The 23,536-nt window shown below is 38.2% G+C and overlaps 1 protein-coding gene across 2 annotated transcripts in view; it reads left to right on the top strand.

Annotated features, from left to right (window-relative positions):
* ATP6V1H (ATPase H+ transporting V1 subunit H) overlaps positions 1 to 20,688 on the top strand; it is a 58,547-nt gene extending 37,859 nt beyond the window's left edge. For both annotated transcript variants that reach the window (XM_087825380.1, XM_087825379.1), the window contains 4 exons: positions 278 to 403; positions 3,592 to 3,693; positions 4,766 to 4,879; positions 19,084 to 20,688. In XM_087825380.1, the coding sequence (XP_087681506.1) occupies positions 278 to 403; positions 3,592 to 3,693; positions 4,766 to 4,879; positions 19,084 to 19,144 (403 nt within the window). In that variant the 3' untranslated portion in view covers positions 19,145 to 20,688. The remainder of the gene's footprint in view (positions 1 to 277; positions 404 to 3,591; positions 3,694 to 4,765; positions 4,880 to 19,083) is intronic.
* The last annotated feature ends 2,848 nt before the right edge of the window (positions 20,689 to 23,536 follow it).

The raw sequence follows: 23,536 nt of genomic DNA, 5'->3' as shown, positions 1-23,536 counted from the left end.
TTATTAGGGTAGGGATTTTTAAAGCAAGTACTCCCTTTAATGTCTTATAATGAGATTCAAATTTGACAGGAATATTGGACCTTAGTACCCTGAGTCAATTTCACATGATTTATAAAGCTTATTTAAGCTGTTTAAATTTTTTTTAGTGGAATTTTGTTAATGTATAAAGGATGGTCAGTCTTTGTAGTTAAATAATCAGTGAAGATGTTTTATTGTGCTTAATTTGGAGGATCTTTTGGGTTTTTATAAACTCTGAATTCTTTGAAAATTTTTATAGCTCATTTGATGAGTACAGTTCAGAACTTAAATCTGGAAGATTGGAATGGAGTCCTGTGCACAAATCTGAGAAGTTCTGGAGAGAAAATGCCGTGAGGTTAAATGAGAAGAATTATGAGCTTCTGAAGTAAGTTTTAAATTCCAGTTTATACTCTAATACCTATTGTTCTACATCTTCATAAATACATTTTGTCACTCTTTAAATTTTAGATATTCTGTGGTTTTAATTTGTATTTTCTTGCTCATTAATGTGGTTGAATACTTTTTATGTGCTTATTGGAAGTTTGTATATCCTTTTTTCCAGAAGTCCCTGTTGAAGTATTTTTTTTTTCATTTTATAAGTTCTATATGTATTCTGAACATGAGTTCTTTGTCTATATATTCATCACAACTATTTTTTTCTACTTTGTCACATACTGTTTACTCCTTAGTTTTAATGTAGCTCAATTTATTAATCTTTTTCTTAATGGGTAGTGCTTTTTTGTGTCCTGGTTAAGATGTTATTGCATCCCCAAGGTCATGAAGATATATTTCTGTGTTATCTGATAAAAGCTTTGTTGTTTAACTTCTCATATTTACTTCATTTCATCTGGAATTGTTTTTTGGGTAAAGTATAAAGTAGGGGGTCAAGATTCATTTTTTTCATTACATGGATATCTGATTGAACCAGTACCTTTTATTGAAAGTAATATTTTCCCCAGTGCTTTGAGGGCTCCCTTTGTCATAATAAGATGTGCAAGCGTCTGTGTTTCTTTTTCATTGAGATACATGTTATATACCACACAATTCACCCATTTAAAGTATACAAATCAGTAGGTTTTAGTGTATTCACAATGCATGTAATCACTAACACAGTCAATTTTAGAACATTTTCATCACTTCAAAAGAAACCTCATATTCTTTAGTTATCACCTCTCTACTAACCCATTCACCCAACCCTAAGCAGCCACTAATTTACTTTCTGTTTCAATGGATGTGCCTATCATGAAAAATTTATATAAATGGAATCATGTAATATTTGTTCTTTTGTGACTGGCTTTCTTCATGTATCATAATTTGTTCAAGTTTCATTTATTTTGTAACACTTATCAGCACTTTATTCCTTTTTATGGTTGAATTATATTTCATTATATGTCACATTTTATTTATCTACTCATCAGTTGATGGACATTGGATTCCTATGAAAAATGCTAGTAATAAACATTTGTGTACAAATGTTTGTGTGTATATATGTTTTTATTTCTCTTTGTTGGTTATCTATCCAGGAGTAGAATTGCTGAATCATATGGTAACTATGTTTAGCTATTTGAGAAGTTGCTATTTTCCAAAGTGGCTGCATAATTTTACATTCCCACCGGCAGTGTATGAGGGTTCTGATTTCTCCACATCCTTGTCAGTACTTGTTATTGTCTTACTTTTTAATTCTAGCCATCTTAATGTGAAGTGGTATTTCATTGTGACTTCTATTTGTATTTTTCTGATGGCTAAGGATGTCAGGCATCTTTTTGTTGTTGTTGTTTTTATTGATTTCAGAGAGAGGAAGGGAGAAACAGACAGACAGACATCAGTGAGAGAGAGTCATTGATAAGCTGCCTTGTGCACACCCCTACTGGGGATCAAGCCCTCAACCCAGGCATGTGCTCTGATAGGGAATCGAACCATGACCTCCAGGTTTGTGGGTTGATGTTCAAACACTGAGCCACATTGGCTGGGGCTCTTAGTCATTTTTTAAGGTAATGTACACAGGCATTTTTGTGGAAACATGGAAATATTTCTGTAGAATTGATTCCTAGAAATAGAATAGCTGGATTAAAAAGTCTGTGTATTTTAAATTCCATTAGGAACTGTCAAAATTGTTTTTCCCAGCTGGCATCACCATTTTATATTTAATTTATTCATTTTTTTCAACAAGTGTCTATTGAACATCTATTGTATGGTCAATGCTGTTTTAGGTATTATAGATACAATGACAAATAAAACAGTTTTCTCATTATACTTACATTATATTTGGAAGAGAAAGACTAAACAAATAGTCAAGTAAATATATAATGACTGGTGGTCATTAGGACTGTGAGAAAAATAAATTAGGAAGAAGGGTAGAGAATGATGGGGGGAGGGTGTTGTCTTAGGACAATCTGAGGCTCCTAAGCCAGAGTTGACATTTGAGATGAGAATTGAATAAAGGTACTTTCTCAGTATTCTACTGGGTTCAATTAGCTAATTCTTTAAGACATTTATATATATCTCTAAGTGAGTGGCTGTTGCTGGCATGTTTGAAAGCAATTTTTTTAAATGTTAGCTTTCTATTTACCTATTCTTAAAAATTACTCACTCTGATCAGCTATCAGAGTTATGCTCTGCTTGTAGAATGAGTTGAGAAGTTTTCTACCTATTTCTCTGCCCTTGAACAGTTGTAATAACATAGGAATTAGAATGATCCTTGAATAATCTCCACTTGCACTCCTGAGAAAAGCAGCCTTTCCCAGCTAACTGGACTCTGAGCCATGTAGTTCGTCCCTTTTCCCCTTCACTCCCAGAGACACAGAATCCCCTGAGGAAGATGAACCCTCTTCCCCGGGTCCTTGAGGCGGCAGAAATCATGGTCATGGCTCCAGGTGTCCAGCAGAGGGAGCTTTTCTCAGCTGTTAGTAGTTGGATCCCCTTAGAAGAATCCTGAGACCCCAGCAGCAGTTTTACTTTGCTCATACGTTACTCTGAAAAGTGTATTAGGAGGGCAGGGAAGTCAGGTCTGTGAAGCTGGGTTGCCGTCCTCTCAGGAACATTCACTTGCTCTTGTGGATTTCGTTATGTGAAGTTCAAGTCTTTTGTGAGAGTAGGAGCAAGAGAGGAGAGAGGTATGTATGTCATGCTCAGGCTCCGTCTTGAACAGAGCTCAAGGTAATTTGTTCTTAATCCTAACAAAAGGTTTACAAATGGTTTATTTTCAAAATATAATTAGTAAGGATACAAAGCAGTAGAGGACTCAACACTAATGTGCAGCTGGTAGTTACACATGAAAATAACATTTCCTCAAATTGGAGTTGTCTTTCTTACGAGAGCAGGAGAGGCAGTCCTTGATATTTCAGGAATTGTGCATGGTACACATTGTGAATTTGAAATTAAGCTATTATATATGTATAAAAGTTGAAAACTATTAACTTATGTATAACATTAAGTATTATAGTGAAATCTGTAGAAAATACAATTGTATTTATAAATGTCTATTTTCAGAGGATATCTGTGTTATACCTGTGCACTGCTATGCCCTATAGAAGAATCAAAAATTGACCTCTTTTTGTATTAAATTTATTTCAGAATTTTGACAAAACTTCTGGAGGTATCAGATGATCCACAAGTCTTAGCTGTTGCCGCTCACGATGTTGGAGAATATGTGCGGCATTATCCACGAGGCAAACGGTAAGAGACAAGCCATTAATATCATTTGGATTTTCTGAAGCACTCAATTAATGTTTGGTAATAATTATACTGTACTTTTTCCCTCAATTCAATACATTAAAAAAAAAAAAAGATGCTTTAAAAAATAAAGTATAAAAAGGCATAAAGATAAAAGCCTCTCTCTCACTCCTGGCCCCCATCCACCCATCTGTGAGGTTGTCTTAAACCACCGAAGCCCTATTGCATTAAGATGTTACTTATCACTGACTATGTAATAGTTATATCTCCCACTAGGCAATGCAGACTGGGGAATCCACACTTGCGCTGGAGTTAAGAGACTCCACAGCTCTGTCCACAGCCACGTCCTTGCAAAGGAACAGAGAACCTCTTTCCATTCACAAAGCAAATAACATTTTCACTTTACTTTTGCATCTATAGTAACTGTATTTTTCAGGGTGTTAGGAGGTGCAGTGATAGAAAGCAATGTCAGTTGTCAATCATCTTGGTGCTCTTGACAAGAGTAATTTTCTCCGCTGGTTCACTGCCCAGGAGGTCATGTGATATATCCCATTGTTATAAGAAAGAACAGATATCTTAAAAATCAAGTGTTTTTCAGGAAATTAACATGGCTTCTACTGGGTGCTTTTTAACCCTGTGTTCCCTGAAATCTGCCCATGAGCCCAATATCTGTCTCACAGTATGGCAACTGGTGGACTTAGTATTGATCTCATATTATTACGGATATTAGGTGATGTTCAGTATTACTGATTTTAAGCAGGCCAGAAGTACTAATAATCAAGAAGTTAATTCTCAACTACCTAGAAAGCTATATCTAGAATACTATGTGAGATATCCAGGTAGATGATATTTGCCTGGATTGGGAAATGAGAATAGCAATTAGATTTATCATTAGAAAGTCAAAAGAGGAATATTTGAATACTTTAAATCTATGATTTGGAGAAAATGATATAAAAAAGACGTGTCGGTTTCTTTTTAAAATCCTTGGCACTTTGGGAGTTGGGGTTTCTGCTGACTGACAGCACGAGTTTGAAAGTAATTGCAGTATCTTGACAAAGTGGCTTCTGTTCTTCAGGGTTATTGAGCAGCTTGGTGGGAAGCAGCTGGTGATGAACCACATGCACCACGAAGACCAGCAGGTTCGCTACAACGCTCTCCTGGCTGTGCAGAAACTTATGGTGCACAACTGGTATGTGCCGGCTTTTCCCTCCCACTCGCACACTGGTCTGCAATGTCTCCCTTGTCTATAAGTTCTTATGTAATTGCTCCAATGAATGATAGTTTTTAAAATCAGTGATAATTTTTAGTTTTGAAATTTAAAATTTTTTTCCCCTCTTATTGAATTTTTTTGGGGTGACACAATTCCACAACATCTGTACACTGTATTATGTGTTCATTTTTAAATATCTAGAAATATATTTTAGCAATTCATAGCAATGACATGATAATTTTTAAAAAACTGTATTAATGTTCTGAAGAATATGTATGTATATTCAAAGTACCAATATCAAACACAACTCCAGAGGTAACTAAAAGGACCCTGTGACATAAGTGAATCAGCCTTTTTGGAATGAATGAAATGCAGTTTGACTAGACTGATCAGAGACCACAGTTTTGCAAAGTTTAACTATTCAGCATATGGCTCATCTGACTGGATTTTACCAGTTCCCACGAAAACACAAAGTGATTGATATATTAAGATTTAATTCTCACATTTCACTTTTATTCATTATAGTTTTTTGCTTTTGAAATAACCGATCAGGTTTTTCTGTCTTTAAAAAAAAAAATCAAAATTATTGACCTCTGCATCCACTTAAAACAATAAAGAGTGACTGCTTGTTAAATGGTGAGCCATTTATGTACAGGATGGAACAAGCCAGGATTCCCTGTTAGCTGATGGTTGGATGTTCGGCATGGCATCTTCTGAGCAGTTCAGGTGCCTCTCTGTTCCGCACCCTGTGGGAGCATGCTCTGGCGTTACTATTTTTGTTAATGCACAATGAACAAATATACATTCCCTATAACTGACAATGATACTACCAGAAAGAATTAATGGTGCATTAGAATGTGTACGTCCAAAAGGTGAAGCAGATGCAGTATAGGAGAGCATCCAGGTGCCACTGTGGCATTATATATTAACTTTTACGATCTTACCACTTAAGCCCTTTCTCATAAATGCTGACATTTATGCACTTTTTCAACACTGTGTTTTGAGCTCTTACTTTGTATTCTGTTATGTTAAGTGCAGGGTCATAGCTGTGGTGGAAGTGGGCACGACTTTATGTAGGATGATTAGAGATGGCCTCTTGAGGAGACCAAAACAGCTAAGCTGGGGTAATAGTGAAAGGAGCCAGTCAGAGAGCTCAGGTAGGGGGTAATTAGTTCAGGTAGAGGGAATGAGAGTGTACAGGACCATGAAGCAGCAATGAGCTTGGCTTCTTTAAAAGAAATGTCTGGAGGCATAATTTTTATGTGACAACTGGGGGTGCTGGTGCTACAGGCACCTAGTGGGTAGAGGCCACGGATGCTGCTAAACACCCTACAATGCACAGACAGTCTCCATAACCAGCAGCTGTACTGCCCAATGTATCAGTGGTGCCGAGGTTGAGAAACTCTAAAGGACAGAATGAGGCCAGCATGAAAAATAATGGGCAAGGAGAGTTTGGCAGGGATCTGGTTGCGTAGGGTCTTAGAGGCTGTTATTTGACTTTTATAAGATGAGATGAAAGCCATTGAGAGATTTTTTTTTAACAGGGAAAGGATAAGATTTGATTTATGTTTTAAAAAGTTTGTTTAGGCCACTCTGGGGAGAATGGATTGTGCAGGAGTAAGTGTGAAAGCAAGAAGACCTTTTTAATAGGTTCTCATTGTGGTCTAGACTAGAGGTGGTTAGCTTGGACTATAACTATAACAAGAAGCAGATGGACTTAGGATAGATTTCAGAGCTAGCACTGGCAACATTTGATGACCAAAACCAGTTTTACTTTGTTCATAACCTCAGTGCAAGAAGAATGAGATCTGCAGAAGGCACACAAAATAGCATCTATCTGTTTAGCAGGAGGAAATACTTGCAGATCTGTCAGTCAAATGTGGAATACTTTCCTGGATTTCCCCCTTTTGTCACTTCAACCCTAGCCACATTTCCCTCTTTTCTATTTTCCACCACCTTTTACCCCCTCTATGCCCTGTTCCACTTCCACCCCCTGCCCCACAATCACCATGCCGTTGTCCATGTCCATGGGTTCTCTCTCTTTTTACTTTTCCACCCAATCCCTCCACCCCTCCCCAATACCCCCCGCCCCCCACCAGAGCTGTCTGTCTGCTCTCTATCTAAGAGTCTGTCTCTGTTTTGCTTGGTAGTTCAGTTTGTTCATTACATTTCACATGTGAGTGAGATCATGTGCTACTTGTCTGTCTCCGACTGGTTTATTTCACTTAGTGTAATGTTCTCTAGGTCTAGTTGGTTGAGCATTGTACTATGCACTGAGCCACATTTTTCAGTATGAATGAATTAGTAATTTTCTCTCTCTTGGTTTATGTCTCTTTCATGAAATTTGCTTAAAGAATGTTGGCATTTAATAGGTTGAGGCTGTGGCAACTGGTGAGCTTATATTTGTCTGGTGATTTTCTCAGGTTTCTGTGAGACAGTTTTATTTTCCCCTTTTGTTAAAATTAGGGTTGCTGAAGTATAATTCTTGTTTTAATTTCTCTTGAAGAATTTATTGTTGGGTTTAGCTTTTTTTAAAAATGTATATTTCTGATGTGAAAGAAAAGATAGGTATGAAATAAGATGTGGACCTTTTCCCTTTGCTAGTGGAGAAAATGTTTTGATTGAGAATTTTTTTTATATGATCATACACTGAAGGTGAGATGTTTAAAATTTGATATCCCCCCCTCCTGAATTTAGGAACTTGATTTAATCTCATAATATATTTTTTGATGTGTGTACAAAAGGAAAAGTAAGTATCTTTAGCCAGAAACTGGTTTATTCACTTTTTATCATTGACTAGCTGATGAGAGAATATCTTCCCCTGCTAATTATGTGCCAAGCTATTTTAACTTAATGTTGTTGTTTTTAAAAAAAAATATGTTTTTGTTGATTTTAGAGAGAGGAAGAAAGAAAGAGAGGAATAGAAACATCAATGATGAGAGAGTCATTGGTCGGCTGCCTCCTGCATGCCCCCTACTGGGGATAGAGCCCGCAACGCGCAACCTGGGCATGTGCCAGGAATGGAACAGTGACCTCCTGGTTCATAGGTCAATGCTCAACAACTGAGCCACGCCAGCCAGGCTTAACTTAATGTTTTAATTATAATAAATCCCCTTTAATGGACAAGCTTAGTGTCAGTATTTTTCTACACTTTCTTTATAAAGGAATTTTCACATAAAAAGATTAGAATTCACGTATGACCTGTAGATTTTGTTGTTACATATATAATTCTTTGGCTCTTTGTGCCAGAGAATGAAAATTGCTCAAGTAATAGCAATTTACTTTACCTTTGATCAATAAGAGACCAAACAGAATGCCATTTGGAAAGTAAATCTTCAGCAGCATTATCCCCAAAGGTAAAAGGATTTTTAATCAAATCTTTATGCAGATAACTAAGTTGTCCTATTTATGTCATACTGGTAAAGATGGCCTTTCTACTTACCTAAAATAGAAGCTTTTATTACCTAAAATATGGTTCTAAGATGTTTACACAAAATAAAAAACATGAAAGCACAGTTGATTTTGTTTCCTCTTAGCATTTGTTTTGATTTAATTAAAATTAATTTTTATAGGTGATATATTTTAGTTGAAAATAATTAAAATATCATCATGGATAGAAGTGAAATAAAAGTCTGCCCGAGTGGCAACAGCAGCAGCAGCTTTCCATGGCAGGTTTACTTGTTATCTGCAGTCATTGTTTTGCTCCTAAGCTGTGCTGAAAAGAATTCTCACACACTCTTGATTTTTTTTTTACTTTTCTATCATAAATGATTTTTAGCTATTTGACATTGCATTATTCCTAAAGTGTCTGTTTATTAGAATAAATTATAATTTTGATATAAAGTAAACATTTTTTTACTGTAGGAAATATTTTTTTGTTTTAAATATAAGTTTAGAATTACATTTTAAGTATAAATTAGATACTTTTAAAATCATAGAACTGGGCTATCTTTGGATATTGATTTTGATTCTGTTTTAAGGAGTTAAATATTATGTTCCTGGATAATATAGAGATGGATTTACCTCTATTTTACATAACATGGAGTGTAAAGTTATATATCGTGTGAAAATGATTTTTTCAAGTTTATGATTAATTTCAAAATTATTTCCATAAATTACAAGTATTCATAGAGTAGCAGTGCTTCTCCCCTCTACTTGACATCTGTATTTGGATGGAATAATGGATTACAAATAACGGTAACTGATTTTTGGTGGGGGAATTACAGGGGCGGGGCAGAATAGACAGTTGGCACACACTGGTGCTCCCCAGTTCAGGAGGCCTGGGACCAGTCACTCCTACTCACAGCCCTCCTAAGTGACACGCACAGCCTTCTGGTCGTCCTGTGCACTCCTGGCACGTCCCTTGTTCTTTTGAGCAGTGCTGAATTTTCATATTCGTAAGTTTGGCAGAATATATAAATAATGACAGCGTACTCTAGAGAACTCTTATATGTGCCCCCAGTTTAAACTTTCTAACTTAACATCATAAACTGTTACCGTTTTTCTCCTACAGAATGATTGTGTGTGTAATCAGCTTGTAATTCAGGAGCAACTCTGTGCATGTGGACAGCTCAAGACTTCAGGAAAGAAACACTGAATTTTGTAGGTAGAGGATCGCATGTAGAATTTTTTATTTGTCTCTGGATTCTCCTTCACCCTTATTTCAAGCAGAATAATAAGTTCTAAGAGTATTACCCTCTATAGATATTTAATGTGTAGGTAAATAATGTAACAGAGAAAACCCACCAAGCCAAGCGAATGCGTGACACTGCTTTGTTCATTGAGGTTTATATCTGCTTAGGATATTTTAGTTATTTTGTTAGTACGTAGCCATAAATACAGTGATTAAAATAGTTACTTATGAACTGAATTGAAGGAAAAAAACCCTAATATAAGTTTTAACCTTTTAGTGCTAAAAATCATGTTACTAAAACACTCCATATGATTTTAAATAAACGTGTATAACATTTCCAGATTTAACATTTTTTGGAATTAATTTAGAAAATTGAGTTCTCTCTCTGAAGTGCTTGGAATTTTCCATGTTATTCTTCTGACATTTTTAGTGGCAGAACCTTTGAAAATGTCTTTAAGGGCATATGTTGTGGTTATCTAATAATAATAATAAAAAAAATAGAATACAATAAATTAAAAAGCTATTAAATAGTTACAAAAACCAACCAACCAACAAAACACAACAACACACAAATATAACTTGATTTTTAAAAATATATTAAAACTAATTCCAAGTAAAAAGGAATTCTTTATAGCTGTTGTCTCACTATTACTTGAGCAACCCCAGGTCTCCTAGTCTAAAGTTGCTTCTACTTTACTAGTTAGAGATGTCTTGTTTTGTTTTAATATGTTTTTACTGAATTTTAGAGAGAGAGGAAGGGAAAAGGATAGAGAGATAGAAACATTGTTGAGAGAGAAACATCATTTGGCTGCCTCTGCACGCCCCCTTCTGGGGATGGAGCCTTCAGCCCCAGGCATGTGCCCTGACCAGGAATTGAACCATGACCTGCCATTTCTTTTTTCCTTCTTGCACCTACGGACTATTTGATGTTTCACTTCAGGTAGTGATCTCAAGAGAAATATGACTCAGTATCAGCTTCCTATCTCAGTTACAATTTCCTGGAGATGACATTATATCTTTGATCTCTTTTAGAGTGTTTTTATGATGTTTTATAGTTATTAGAAAAATATCTCCTAACCATGCTTTTAATCAGAAGTTAATACTAGAGTTTGTATTAGCTACACCAAGAGTGAGTGTTTTCCAATGTTAAGACAATTTTAAGAAAGTCAATCGTAAGGTGTTTAGATTACTGCAGCCATTTATTTTCTTCAGTTATTAGATATATAAATGATTGAGATGTCTTATTTGGTAAATCGATTATTTTTTCATGGTTAGTATGTTAGTGATGTTAGTACAATAATCAGCATAATTTTGAGACCCTACTTTTTCCATTTGCCTAATGTTTTTCTGCCTACATAAGAAAATTGTGTGTATATGTATGTATACATACATATATATACTTCCTTTTCTCAGATACAGTTTGCATATTTAAAATACAGTATATCCAGTTTATCATCTTTTGTCAATCTACAACAATTTTGCTATTTTTCTCTCAAGAAACAGTTGTTTTAAGTAAGAATATGTGTTCTGATTTATTAACTTGCATTTTTCATAAAGTTGAAGGGATGGTAAAAATTTATTCTTAGGTGATAATTTAAAAAAATTGTTGCAGTGTTTTTATAGTCAGTAGAAGCTACACATTTAAATAGAAACTGCATAGGAAATAACATAAATGATAAAATTATAGAAACAACTTAATCACTAGGTTATTCTTCCAGAACAAAACAGGAATGGAATAGTTTCTGCTAGTCAAAGAGGACCTTAGTAAGCTAAGGCCTGAACATGTTTTTGGTTCTTTTTGCTCACTGGGAATGGTTAGCTTAAATAGAAGAAAATATATTCTAAGAATGTCACTGCAGCTCACAGAACCTTATACCTGGCGAGGTGCACAGTCCACTGAAACTGGGACCCAGAAAGCTGGCAGGAAGCAAGCCCCCTTTTCCATCACCCTTTTTTTCTGGCCACATGATTCTCATGTCTGCAGTCCTTGTACTTAGTTCTTTCCGTAGATGGGCTCTCCTGCCCCAAAGCCTGTCAGCGGTTCCGCAGCAGCAGGCAAGGCCTCAGCCTTCCTACACCACGCTCCTGCTTTTGGCTGGCTCGGGCTGGCTGGGCCCTTCCAATATCTGGGCATGGGGAGTTCCTTTGACTCCTGCCCAGCCTGTTCCTTGGCCACTTGTCTCTCCTTTACCTGATGAAAGAGGAACAGGATCTGAACAGCAGTAAAGAGGTGATTTTATTTTTTTGACACATTGCATTTGATGTCTCTGAATTATATCCAAGAAGAAATAAAAAAGGTAGCCAGAAATGAAAGCTTGGAGTTCAGGAGCAAGATGTAAGCTAGGGCAATAGATCTAAAGCCATCAGTAGAGGAAGGAATGAAGTCATGAAAGTGGATGAGATTATCCTAGAAAGCATGTGTGGAACAGAGCTTCTTCACCTAGGAGGTTTTTGGATTAACTCCCTGAAATTGTACGCAGAAATGCGGGTATCAGTATTTTCTGTGGGAAGGATCCATGCTTTTCATCAAATTCTCAAATAGCTGGGTAATCAATGGCATGAAGGCCCGAGAAAGCAGGATGAGATAGTTAGTTAGGGAAAGATAATTAGGTAGGGACTGTCTACTATTAAATGTGTAGACAAACTTCCCTGCCAAATACCCCTGCTACTGATCAGATTAAAACTCTGTTGTCTGGACTGGACTAATTTAGCAAATAAATATTCATTGAAGTAAATTGGTAAATTGGGAAGGGTAAGTCTCCTATTTATGTTGAATAAATGTTTTCCTCATAGCTAAAGTTTACCTTTTTCTGTTCTTAACTTTTAATTCGAGGGTGGGGTGGGGACAGGTAGCAATGCAATTTGTTAAAAATGTTCAGAGTATCCCTCGCTTTTTATCAGTCATTGGGTGTCCTATAGATAGCAGGTAGAGGTAGAGTGCAACAGTTCTATTCATGACCGTGAGAGGGAAGAGAGATCACATTATTGAGGCACTGGCCAGGGACATAATATCTTTTTTTTTCTTTTCATAATATTATCTTTATAAATCTTCACACATCTCTGCCAGGTAGGTGCTACTGTTCTCATTTTTACAGATATGAAGTCTGGTGCATAAGGGTGGTCAAGCAATTGCCCAAGCTCTCCAATTTATGGCAGGTAGATTTTAACATGGATCTGTGTAACCCCAAATTCCAAATTTGGTATTACTCTATCATGCTATTCAGTAAGGCATACTCAGGGGCCTGATGGGGCACCGTTACCCGCACTCCCTCCCCACGCACAGTAAGAGCTCTTAACTTGTCAGGGGTTGGCCTCGGCACTCAGATTGCATTGCTGCGCAGCTAGCCCATCGTCTCTCCTCTTTTTTCATTGTCAGTGTCTATCGCTTACTGTCCGTTAGTCTTTTTCTTTTCCGCTCCAAGTCCTTGCCATTTCTATCTGATTTCAGCTACCTCTGCAGTTGGCTGAATTATTTAAGTTTTAAAAATCTCTTCTGCCCTTTTGTTCTTGCCACGCCCTGGCTTTTGTGCAGCTTTGCCGGGCAATCAGTCCCTCCTTTCCTACACCCGGGAACTAATGCATCGGCCCCAGTAGGTTGATTGCCTGGCTTTCCCTTCTTTTTGCCTCATTTAATCACTGCCTACTGCTCCTGGCTCTTTGTTGGTGGGAAGAGATGCCTTTCCACCTCCGTTTCCTGGCTTTCCTTTAGGTTTAGAGTGATGATGATTCTGCTGCCATTGAAAGGGAAAGTGACTTATTTTACAGGTGTTAAGAAAGTGACTTCTAAGGAAAATTTTGCTGGACTCCTAAGACTCAAGCATCTTCCCCAATTGTTTTTAGGAGTAGACAGAATATGAGTTATAAGTATTTTGATAAGATAAATATAGCTTTCTTCATAGCCTTTAAAAACAGACCTATAAGAATAGACTTTTTATGTTGTGACAAATAGGAACCATTTAGTTTCCTAAAATAAATTTTTAAGTTGAAACTTTAGAACAGAAAATTGAGCTTCTAATTTGGAGAAAATTGCTAGTAGGAATTATTTTGTCTTAAAATCATGTTAAATTAGAGCCAGTGTAAATTGCAGGTTTGTCTATAGAACAAAATATTAACTGTTATTGAAAGTTTTCTCATTTGTGAAAAATTAGGTAACTTTTATTTTATTTTTTTGCTTTTTTTTTACTTCAATGATCTTTGGCATAGTTTTGAGTATAAGTTGTGGTCTAAAATGTTTAAAATAGTTTTGATTTAATCTACATTTTGCTAATTAAAAGTTTTACCTTGTTTTTCCTCTACTGACAAATGGTTTCTTGTCAGTGGTGAGTGCTCTTCAGACCATGTTGTTCATATATTTTCCTTTTAGATACATCATCAACATTTAATTTGAAACATAGATCTCTTTCCAAAGGACAATATAAAAGGAAGTCATCACATACTACCTTTTTATTTGTTTTGTTTTATTTTTTACTCTCCTGTTTATTTGCTTAAACTAGTCTTGGATGATTAGTCTCTCAGTGGAGTAGATAATATTATCATATGTTCATAATTTACTTTGACTTTGCTGCCTATTTTCTTGCTGCTTAAGATTTTCTATATTGTTGGTTGTTAAACTTTATTTTGTTAGTTCTGGATTGATATCACAGCCTTTCTACTCATCTGCATGGATAAGAGTTAGAAAAACAGGCAACAAATAATATATGAACTGTTGGGTGGAAATTATGTCAGGGCTGCTGGATACTGAGGAAACTTTCAGAATTGCAATATTTGGGAAAAAAATTCAGAGTTCTACCTCCATCTGTTTGAATTTATTTAAATTTGTAGGTAAGCTGTTACCTAGCACATTTCAAATGCAAGTGACTAACCTAGTCACATATACTTGCATTAAAGCCAGTGTATATCTAGTACAGTATAGATAATAATGTTTATGCAAGAGGAGAAATAATTGGTAGGATAGTTTCAGCTGACAGTATAACAGGTTTAACTGCTGGCATCTTTGTGTCTCCCGGTGTTTCAGTCCATTTCCCCATCGGAGAAAAATGCACACTTTTTCAGGTTCTAACTTTCCTGCAGGATTCTTCAACTACTTTTCATCTGACAGTTATCAAGCTCCTAGAATATGCCAGGCACTGATTTAAAAACTGGAGAAAGATAAATCAGACACCTTCTCCTCACTCATTCACTTAGGAGTCTTATTAACAGCAAGTAAAAGATGAACAGACTGAAAAATCAACAACTCTTCTAGGATCCATCAGAGGGGCGAGGGCACAAGGCAAACCACTGTCCTATGAGGTTGGAGAGTCAGACCGGTGAGCACAGGGAGCCAAGGCTTACGGAGCAGAGACTCACCAGCGGAAACTAATGTGGGAGCAGGGCCTGGGCAGGAAGACGCAGACTGTAATTGACGGATTTCAGGAGGCGCAGTGTGGACAAATCTGAGACTTAAAAACTTCAAGGGGACCAAATTATAGGCGGTCTCCATCACAGAGTGAGTTTAGCTCCAGAAGCTAGACCAGGTTCTCACAGTAAATATTGGGGGGAATCCCCTTCAGCTTCTGGCAGGGGGAGGGAGAAAGGAACCATTTTGAAACACACCAGGGCACTCTGTTCTTAGCAAGGCCTGTCCTCAGGGGAAACTAGTTAACCAGAGCCAAAGCTCAACACTTCACATATAACTGTATGTTAGAAAAACGATAAGCAGCATAAGACACAGCTGATCTAATGATAAAGCCGGTAGTGACAGGTAAGGGTCTGTTATTGAACAAAGCAAGAGATAAAGAAACTTTGGATTTGATATTTAGATTTTATAGCTAGTTTAAGAAGATTTGATTACTGGAATTCCTATAGGAAACATAACTTTGTTATTGCGAATTTTGCCTAAATTGCTTTTATAGACTTCTCAGTAGACTCTGATGCAATTGCTTTTCAAATGTAATTTCACCTTGGCCCCCTCCTTTAGTACCAAAACTCACATAAATAGACTATATTTTTAGAATCACTGACTTCCTTGTTTGTTGTTTTTTAATTCCATGATCACTCTTGAGGGATACTGCTAATTTGTTAATCTTTGAATTTAGATACTTTGGAAAATGAAGTGGCACCCTGCAGCTGTTAAAGACAGATTTTCCAAATGAACATACCTGGGGTTTCAGGATATTTATACTCTGTGCCTTAAGACTTAGATAGGTAGGTAGGATAATGCCTTACTTTTCTTTCCATGGCAGAGGGCGAGGGGAAGGGGAAGGATTGCTAGCTCAGTCGCTCTCCAGAGACAGTAAATTTTCAAAAACGTACCGCCATGGGAAAGAGTCTTCCTGATGGGGATGTCCAATTCTTCAACTCCTATAGGGTCTCTGCCACGGTGACAGAAGAGGAGGTGCCATTTAAGTGTATACCTTAACTCCTATGAGAGTTCTGCCAGCATGCTTTAGAGTACTTTTGGGGGCCCAGAAATCATCCTAGGGAGAATGATATTGCAAGGAGAAAGAGCCCTTGGGGTGCAGGAAATTGAAGAGGTTTGTTTATTTAAATCATAGGCTGTTAATAAAGGTGTCCATTTGTTTGTATAAAAAGAAATGGCTAGCAATTATGGAAATATATTTGAGAAAATAAATTGAGGACTCACATTGTGTTGTTAAGCTCTTTTTTCTTATATCTCTACAATAGTATATCTTCAGCCAGTGAGAGGTAGAATAATGTACTATGAGACAGTACTATATAGTGATTAAAACTCTGAGTTTTAAAATTAGATAGATTTGAATACAAATATCCTCCCTGCATCCTAACATGACGACGTGTCATTTGTCATTGCTAACCTCCAGTTCCTTATCTATAATGTGGGGCTCACCTGTGTCTTTCATGCATGTTATTGGGCACAGTAATTGAGAACATGCATATCAGGCAGTGAGCAGTGCAGTGCTTAGTCAACAGCAGGCACTAAGAATAGTACATGTGGTGTTGATCACTACTTTCCCTAGGCTGAGATTTTAAAGTATCGTGGAGACCATTTGACTATGTGGACTTATTTTTGGAATTTAAATATGTTTCTGTAAATTAGATGCAGATGAGAGAGCACTGTGATTTTTATATGGTTCAGTCGTTACACAGGAAAATCAATTCATAAAACAAAATTTGATTAGTTTGTATATAATACTCAAAATCATGATAAAAGTTGAAAGAATAACTCCGTTTATAACTACAGTGAGTTCGCATTTAAGAAAATAGGACTGTAAAATTCTTAAATTTTATTTTTGCTCTTTACCAAATAGAAATCTGTGTTGTAAATGACAATATAGCCCATATTTTCTAAGCTGAATTATTTTTATACATTAGGAAAGGAATGTTTCATTTATGATTAATATTTTACCCACTTGTTTTCCAAAACAGGACAGGTGAAGGTTAAGAGAACTAAAATTATGACTCAGTTCTACTTTTAATAATTATTATGATAAACTCAGAAAGACATGGGATATAGAATTCCAGGTTCATTATAATTTTAGTTATGAAAATTTACACACTAAAAGACTAGATAAAATAAATAATACAAAAGTGATAGTAACAGTAGCTTTTCTGTTGAGCTTCTTGGCAGCCAAGGCAAAAAGGAATAAAGGGAGACTGTAGTTTTCATAGATTAATATGTTGGTCAGGAGAAAATTCACTTTTTTCTTGCCATTAGATTATCTAGGTGAAGTTACCGTATAGTTTCTGGCACTGAATTATATAGCTGAAGTTACCATGTGTTTAAATTATGTAAGTGAGGTTGGTATGTTGAATGATAACTATAGTTTTAAAGAAAGAGTAGTAATTTTTGACCTTTTAAACAACCCTAAATACAGTGGTCCCTCGGTTTTCTAATGTCATCCATTCCAGAAGACCGTTGGAGCTCTGAAACATTCAAAAACCAAGGGATCCGCTGCCGACAGCTTGGCCTCAGGGTCTTGCCCTCAGCGGAAGCCGTGGGGCATGTTCAACCTCTGAGGCGAGTTTGGAAACCGAAGCATTTCCTCCCGGGTTTACGGCGTTCGTAACCCCAAATGTTCGTCATCGGAGACGTTCAAAAACCGAGGTGCCACTGTGTAGTGAAGTTTGGCAATTAATTATAATGCATCGAAGGCCTGTCTGTTGTTCTAAGTGTAATGCAGGCCGGGTGTAAATGCTCCCCGGTGTCCTAACGGAATGGAACCCAGGTGGCTAAGGGGGCCTTCAGACCAGCTCTTTCCAGCCTCGGCTTCGCAGTGGTGCGTGTGGCAGCTGAAGTGTGGCGTTGGCGCCGTTGTCAGGAGGTTGAAGTGGTTTTTCTTAATCACACGGACACTCTCAGCAAACAGCACGAGCTCCTTTGTGGGCTGCTTTTAGATGCCTCTTACAGTGGGATCCCAAGTGATTTAGGGTATGGCTGACATTCAAGAGGAGAAAACATTATACTTCTCCAACTTGCTTTGTAGGTAGTGGAAGCAAAGACTTTATATCAAACCTCTGTGAATTGCTGGTATAAATCAGGCACTTGATGAGTGAATTGTAAGTTGAATTTTTATTGTTGTGTTGATCTTCATGTAGAGAGAGGAAAACTAAATAAATACTCAGGCTAATTCATTTAAAGTAGCTCTTGAGTCCTTCGCTATAGATACATTATAATCCTTTGAAGTAAAATCTATAGTAGTTTTTCCTTTTGCCTGACAGTAAATGTAACTTTAACCTGAAGACATTATTCATATCTGCTTACTATTTTCTAATCTATAACAATAGGAACAGTGTCTGTTTTCTGCGTCCTCTAGGCTCTTACTGGAGGCTAGGCAGCCTCACGGTACAAAGAGTAGGATCTGAGCCCCGGCCAGACGTGATTATGGAACTTAGAGCGAAGTAGGCAGGTGCTGCGGTGCGCGTCCAGCTCGGTCCAGCTCAGCTCCGTTCCTGAAGGAGCACGTCTCGCCCTGCCTGGAGCACGGGAAGCGTGCGTCGCCCCTGTGATCGCCCCGCGGCTCCGTGTGGCCCTCACCTGTGCGGGCCTGAGACTGTCTGGGGCAGAGTGCGTGTCGTGCTCCCTACCAGGCCGCGCTCCCCCAGCGCTGTGGTTCCTGATGTTATTTCTGGGGGCTCGTTTTCACGTGCTCTCGTGTTCATCCCCAGATGTACACTTGCATTCTCTAACGTCAGGGAGTGTGTTTTCCCTGTGTCAGTCCACCGACAGGGAATCATACCTAAGTTGATTTTTAAACTTCTTAGGTTGCAGGAGTGGCAGCAGCAGTAAACAAGGCTTTGTCCAAACAGTGAAGCAGACTTCACCCGAGCAGTAATTACATTGCCTTGTAATCGTGTGCGGAATTACTTGTTTGTGTGTGTAATGACCTGCTTGTGCATTTTGAATAGAGTGTTTGACATTCATACAGTATAGGTACTTTTGAAATTTGGAGATTTGTTTTCTAAGATTAGTTTATTAATTTTTAGATATTAAAGTATATGAAGTGTATACTGTATTTAGATTTTGAAAGAGATTCTTTGTCTTTGTCATTTAAAGTTTAATTTACCTTGTTTTATTTTTTTTATTTTTTTTTAGGGAATATCTTGGTAAACAGCTCCAATCTGAGCAACCTCAGACTGCTGCTGCCCGGAGCTAAACTGTGTCTCCAGCCTTCCCATTTCACCTGTGACCGACCACCTGGAGTGTGAATCTCACTAGTTGAATGACTTTTTATTTTATTTGTAATTTCTTCTGTGTGTAGCTTTTCCCACTGCTGATTTCTGGTAAAAGTCTTTGTCCATTAACTTGTATAAAAGCAGACGCTTTCTGTACCTAAGGAAAGGATTACTGTTACATACATTGCTTGTGTTTCTATATTTATTGTTCTCTGGAAATGAATCTAGTTATTAAAGAGTTCTCACTCCAAATAGGGTTTTCTCTTTACTCAGTCCGTACTTGAACTTTCACAAAACCACCTATTGTTTCTTCTTTTAAAAGTTTCATTTTTTCAATTACAGTTTACACTTAATATTATTTTGTTTTTTGTTTCAGGTGTACTGCACAGTGGTTAGACAATCATACTGTACACAAGTGGCCTCCGCGGTATTTCCAGTGCCCGCCGGGCACCATACATACTTATTACAGTATTGCTGACTGCATTCCCTGTGCTGCGCTTTACATTCCCGTGGCTATTCTGCAGCTACCAGTCTGTACTTCTCAGCCCCTTCACCTTTTCACCTAGCCCCCCAACCCCCGTCCCCTCTGGTAGCCATTGGTTTCTTCTCTGTATCTGAGTCTGTTTCTGTTTTGTTCATTCATCTATGTTGTTCTTTAGGCTCCACATAATAAGTAAAATCATATGGTATTTATCTTTTGCTGCCTGACTTTTTCACTTAGCATTTTCAACATAGACATCGCGTGGGAATAGTTAAAATGGTGGGTGCTTTGTTTTTGTCAAGAAGTTCATGTGATTTTTCTCAATGCTTTTACTTTATATTTGCCATGAAAATAGGTCATATGATCAAACCAATTGTTTTTCTTGACTGAAAGTTTTTAAATTTTTAAATGCTTAGACCTGTGGTAGACAGTTAGACACACATGAGCAAAGCAAGGACAATGGGCCAGACACAGAAGGTCACCAAGGTGGAAAGCCCCCAGTGCCTGGCAAGGGACAACTGTAGGGTGGGACCTCATCCCCAGGGTGACCTTTTCTACCCTAGCATATGGCTGGTCATTTGGTTTGGGCCCCTGAACGTTCCTCTTTAGAGATAACATCTCGGCTTCAGTTATATTTCAGCTCCAGGCCCAGAAAAGCAGCAAAGCCAGGCAAGAAATGCCATGGTTGACCTCAGGACAAGCTGCATTAGATAATGACCCCCTGCCCTGGTGCTGACCAACTGATCAGCAAAGGTCTAGACTCTGAGAGGGCACACTTGGAAACCTGCTGAATATTCTATTGAGATCTTCTCCTAGGACCTCCCCTAGAATCTCCACCTTTAAAACCCTCGGTACGGAGGACCCAGCCTGCTCTCCTTCCTGGGAGCATGCCCACGCCTTCCCCTCCATCACCTTTACCTTCCTCACTTCTAAGCTCCAATGGCCCTTCCTTTGCCTCTTTAACTTGTTTCATAAGCCCCATTTCTTCTACAAATTACTTCTACCTCTGTGATATTCTAAATTAAATGTTCTCTTGTAGTTTGAGTCTTGGCTCTGAATTCTTTCCTAGCTAGAACTCTACGAGGTTGCTGAACCCAGATCTGGTCTGACCCCATCAGCCTAATCCCTGGTGCTGTTCCTGCCACTGCCAACAGACCTAGATATTTTGCTTCCCAAAACATGGAAAAATACTAGACAGAACTATATTTAGGTTTTTAAGACACTGAATTTCTATAAGTTCTGGACAAAAGATCCAAGATGGCTGCAGATTAGATGGAAGCTACACTCACCTCCTCCCAGGACCAAACTGGAATGATAACTAAAGTACAGAAAAATCATCCTGAATAACACACTGAAGTGTAGCTGGAGAGAAGCCTTATAACCAAGGACTTACAACCAAGCCTGGCTCCCATGGGTGGAGCTGAATTTCTGGAGGGATAGGTCAGCTGTGGGGCATTCCCCCTGTGAAGTTGGGGGTCTAAACCCCAAGCCAGGCTCCCCGGCCCAGAGTACCAGAACTGGGAAAGGCTCCCAATAACATCTGGCTGGGAAAGGCAGCTGGGTTTGTGTCCACCAGGGAGAGACAGCTAGAAATGCAGGCCAACACACGAAATTTTGTTCCCAGACACTCACTCTGGGCCCCTATGGAGGGAGGGCAGAGCGGACTAGAGCTGCGTGAAGAGAGTGCTTATAAATGTAATCAGGACTATATGGTAGAACAAATTTTATTAAGCATTTTTAAGCATCTTAGCCTAAACGAAGACCACAATGATTACAAAATGTTTACTCAACCTGTGTAAACACAGCTTGCACAGAATTTTCTCTGTACTTATTTATGCATGTATTCCTCTTCATCAGACTTCTCAATTTGTCAGAAATAATTTCACTAGCCCTAGCAGGTTTGGCTCAGTGGTTAGAGCGTGGGCCTGAGGACTGAAGGGTCCCGGGTTCAATTCCAGCCAAGGGCATGTACCTTGGTTGCAGGCTCGACCCCTGGCCCCTGTTGGGGTGCATGCGGGAGGCAACCACTCGATGTGTCTCTCTCACATCAGTGTTTCTCTCTCCCACTCTCTCTGAAAAGCAATGGAAGATATCCTCAGGTGAAGATTAAAAAAATAATTATTTCACTAAAAGTTGAAATATATTAGAAAAAATTCGGTGCAGAATTTAGGTAACATTTTATTAGATTTTTGTTGTTGAGGGCACAGTAGGTTTTACAAAGTTTGACGGGAAACTCAACTAAATAAACTAATTTCTAAAATATCCATTAATCATTTATAATAAAATTAACCTTGACCACTTTTGCACAGTAATTTTAAGGGGGGGAAAAAAACCTTTGGGTTTTCAGATCTTGAGAGGAACATAGACGTTCACATTAAAGAGAGAAGGAAATTGTCTCTTCCTTTTTAGAAAACTCCTTTCCTTTTGGCCCTCATTTTAAAGATGTGTGAAAAGAGCCTTATCATTCACCAGAGAAGCTTGATCCCACACATTGCACCTGGCCAGTCACAAATATCGGATTTATAGAATATATGCAATTAGAAAGTTCTCATTTCCTTCCCCTTTAGCAACATTAGAGTAATTGTAGTTAATTTTCATATAATTAAAATTTAAATAATTTTTTGGAAAGCACAGAATCAAGTTTTGATGCACTTGGCTTATTTTATCATTGAAAATAGAGACTATCTGAGACTAAATCTTGGAACTAAGAGTTAGTATGTGTCAAGTCCAACCCTTGTGATGAAATCACTGTTCAGTTTGAAATTTCTCTCGTTTTACTGTACAAAGCGTCTTGTTCTGGTGAAGAGATGTCGCTCCCTTAACTCTCTGAACAAAGTTTCCAATGGCAAAGTCAGTTGGAAAGAATGAGCTGCAGGTAATGTTACCTCCACATTTATGCAAACCTTACACAGAGCCCACGCTTTTTCCACTCATAAAAGAGACGGTGTTGAATATTCTTCAAAAAAGAGAAGAAGCCCGGCCAGGCGTGGCTCAGTGGTTGAGCATCGACCTAGGATCCAGGAGATCAGGGTTCGATTCCTGGTCAGGGCACTTGCCCGGGTTGCGGGCTCCATATCCAGGCGGGGTCATGTAGGAGGCAGCTGATCAATGACTCTCTCATCATTGATGTTTCTCTCTCTCTCCCTCTTCTTCTTTCTGAAATCAATAAAGATACATTTTTTAAAAAATTAAAAGAGAAGTGGAAGGGATACTGGCTCTAGAGGTTTTACTCTGCAGCAACCACCCATGCCTTTGTCTGTTCCCCTCTCAGAGAAGAAAGGGAAAGCCAGGATACTTGATTGAAAGAGCCAATGTACAAAGATTAGCGAATCACAATGTGACACAGGCAGAAATAAAATATTAGCAACAAGAGCATAAAGGCTGCAGGGGGGAGGAAATGGAATTATGCCCTTGTAAGGCTCTTACATATACATGAAGTAGGATAACCGTATAAAGTAGACTGTGATGAATTCAGGATGCATATTTAATGCCCTAGAGCAATCACTAAAACAATAAACAGACTCAAAGGTCTAGCTAAAGAGCCATTAATGAAGATAAGATGGAAAACTAAAAGTACATGATTAGCCCAAAAGAGGACAAGAGAAGGGGAACACAGGAGAGAGGAGACACGCAGAAAATCAGTAGCAGGAGAGGAGGCCTAACCCGGCAACAACGACGGCGCTCATGGGAGCCTGGGGCTCTCACCACTATACACCCAGAGTTTGGCTGTTCAGCGGCCACCTCCAGGACATCAGTGCTTCCGGTTCCCGAGGTTTGGGGACAGGGGTGCTCTAGAGCCTAAGTGGCTCGTTTTTATCACCTTCCCCCACCTACCCTGTTGCAGGCTATTAGAGCGGAGAAAGCAGAAACCCAAGGCGGCTCCCACTCGCCC

This window comes from Miniopterus natalensis, chromosome 16 (assembly GCF_054644295.1).
Source record: "Miniopterus natalensis isolate mMinNat1 chromosome 16, mMinNat1.hap1, whole genome shotgun sequence".
Classification (NCBI taxonomy): Eukaryota; Metazoa; Chordata; class Mammalia; order Chiroptera; family Miniopteridae; genus Miniopterus; species Miniopterus natalensis.
Note: the sequence above shows the minus strand (reverse complement) of the source record. Positions and strands in the feature narration are given on the sequence as shown.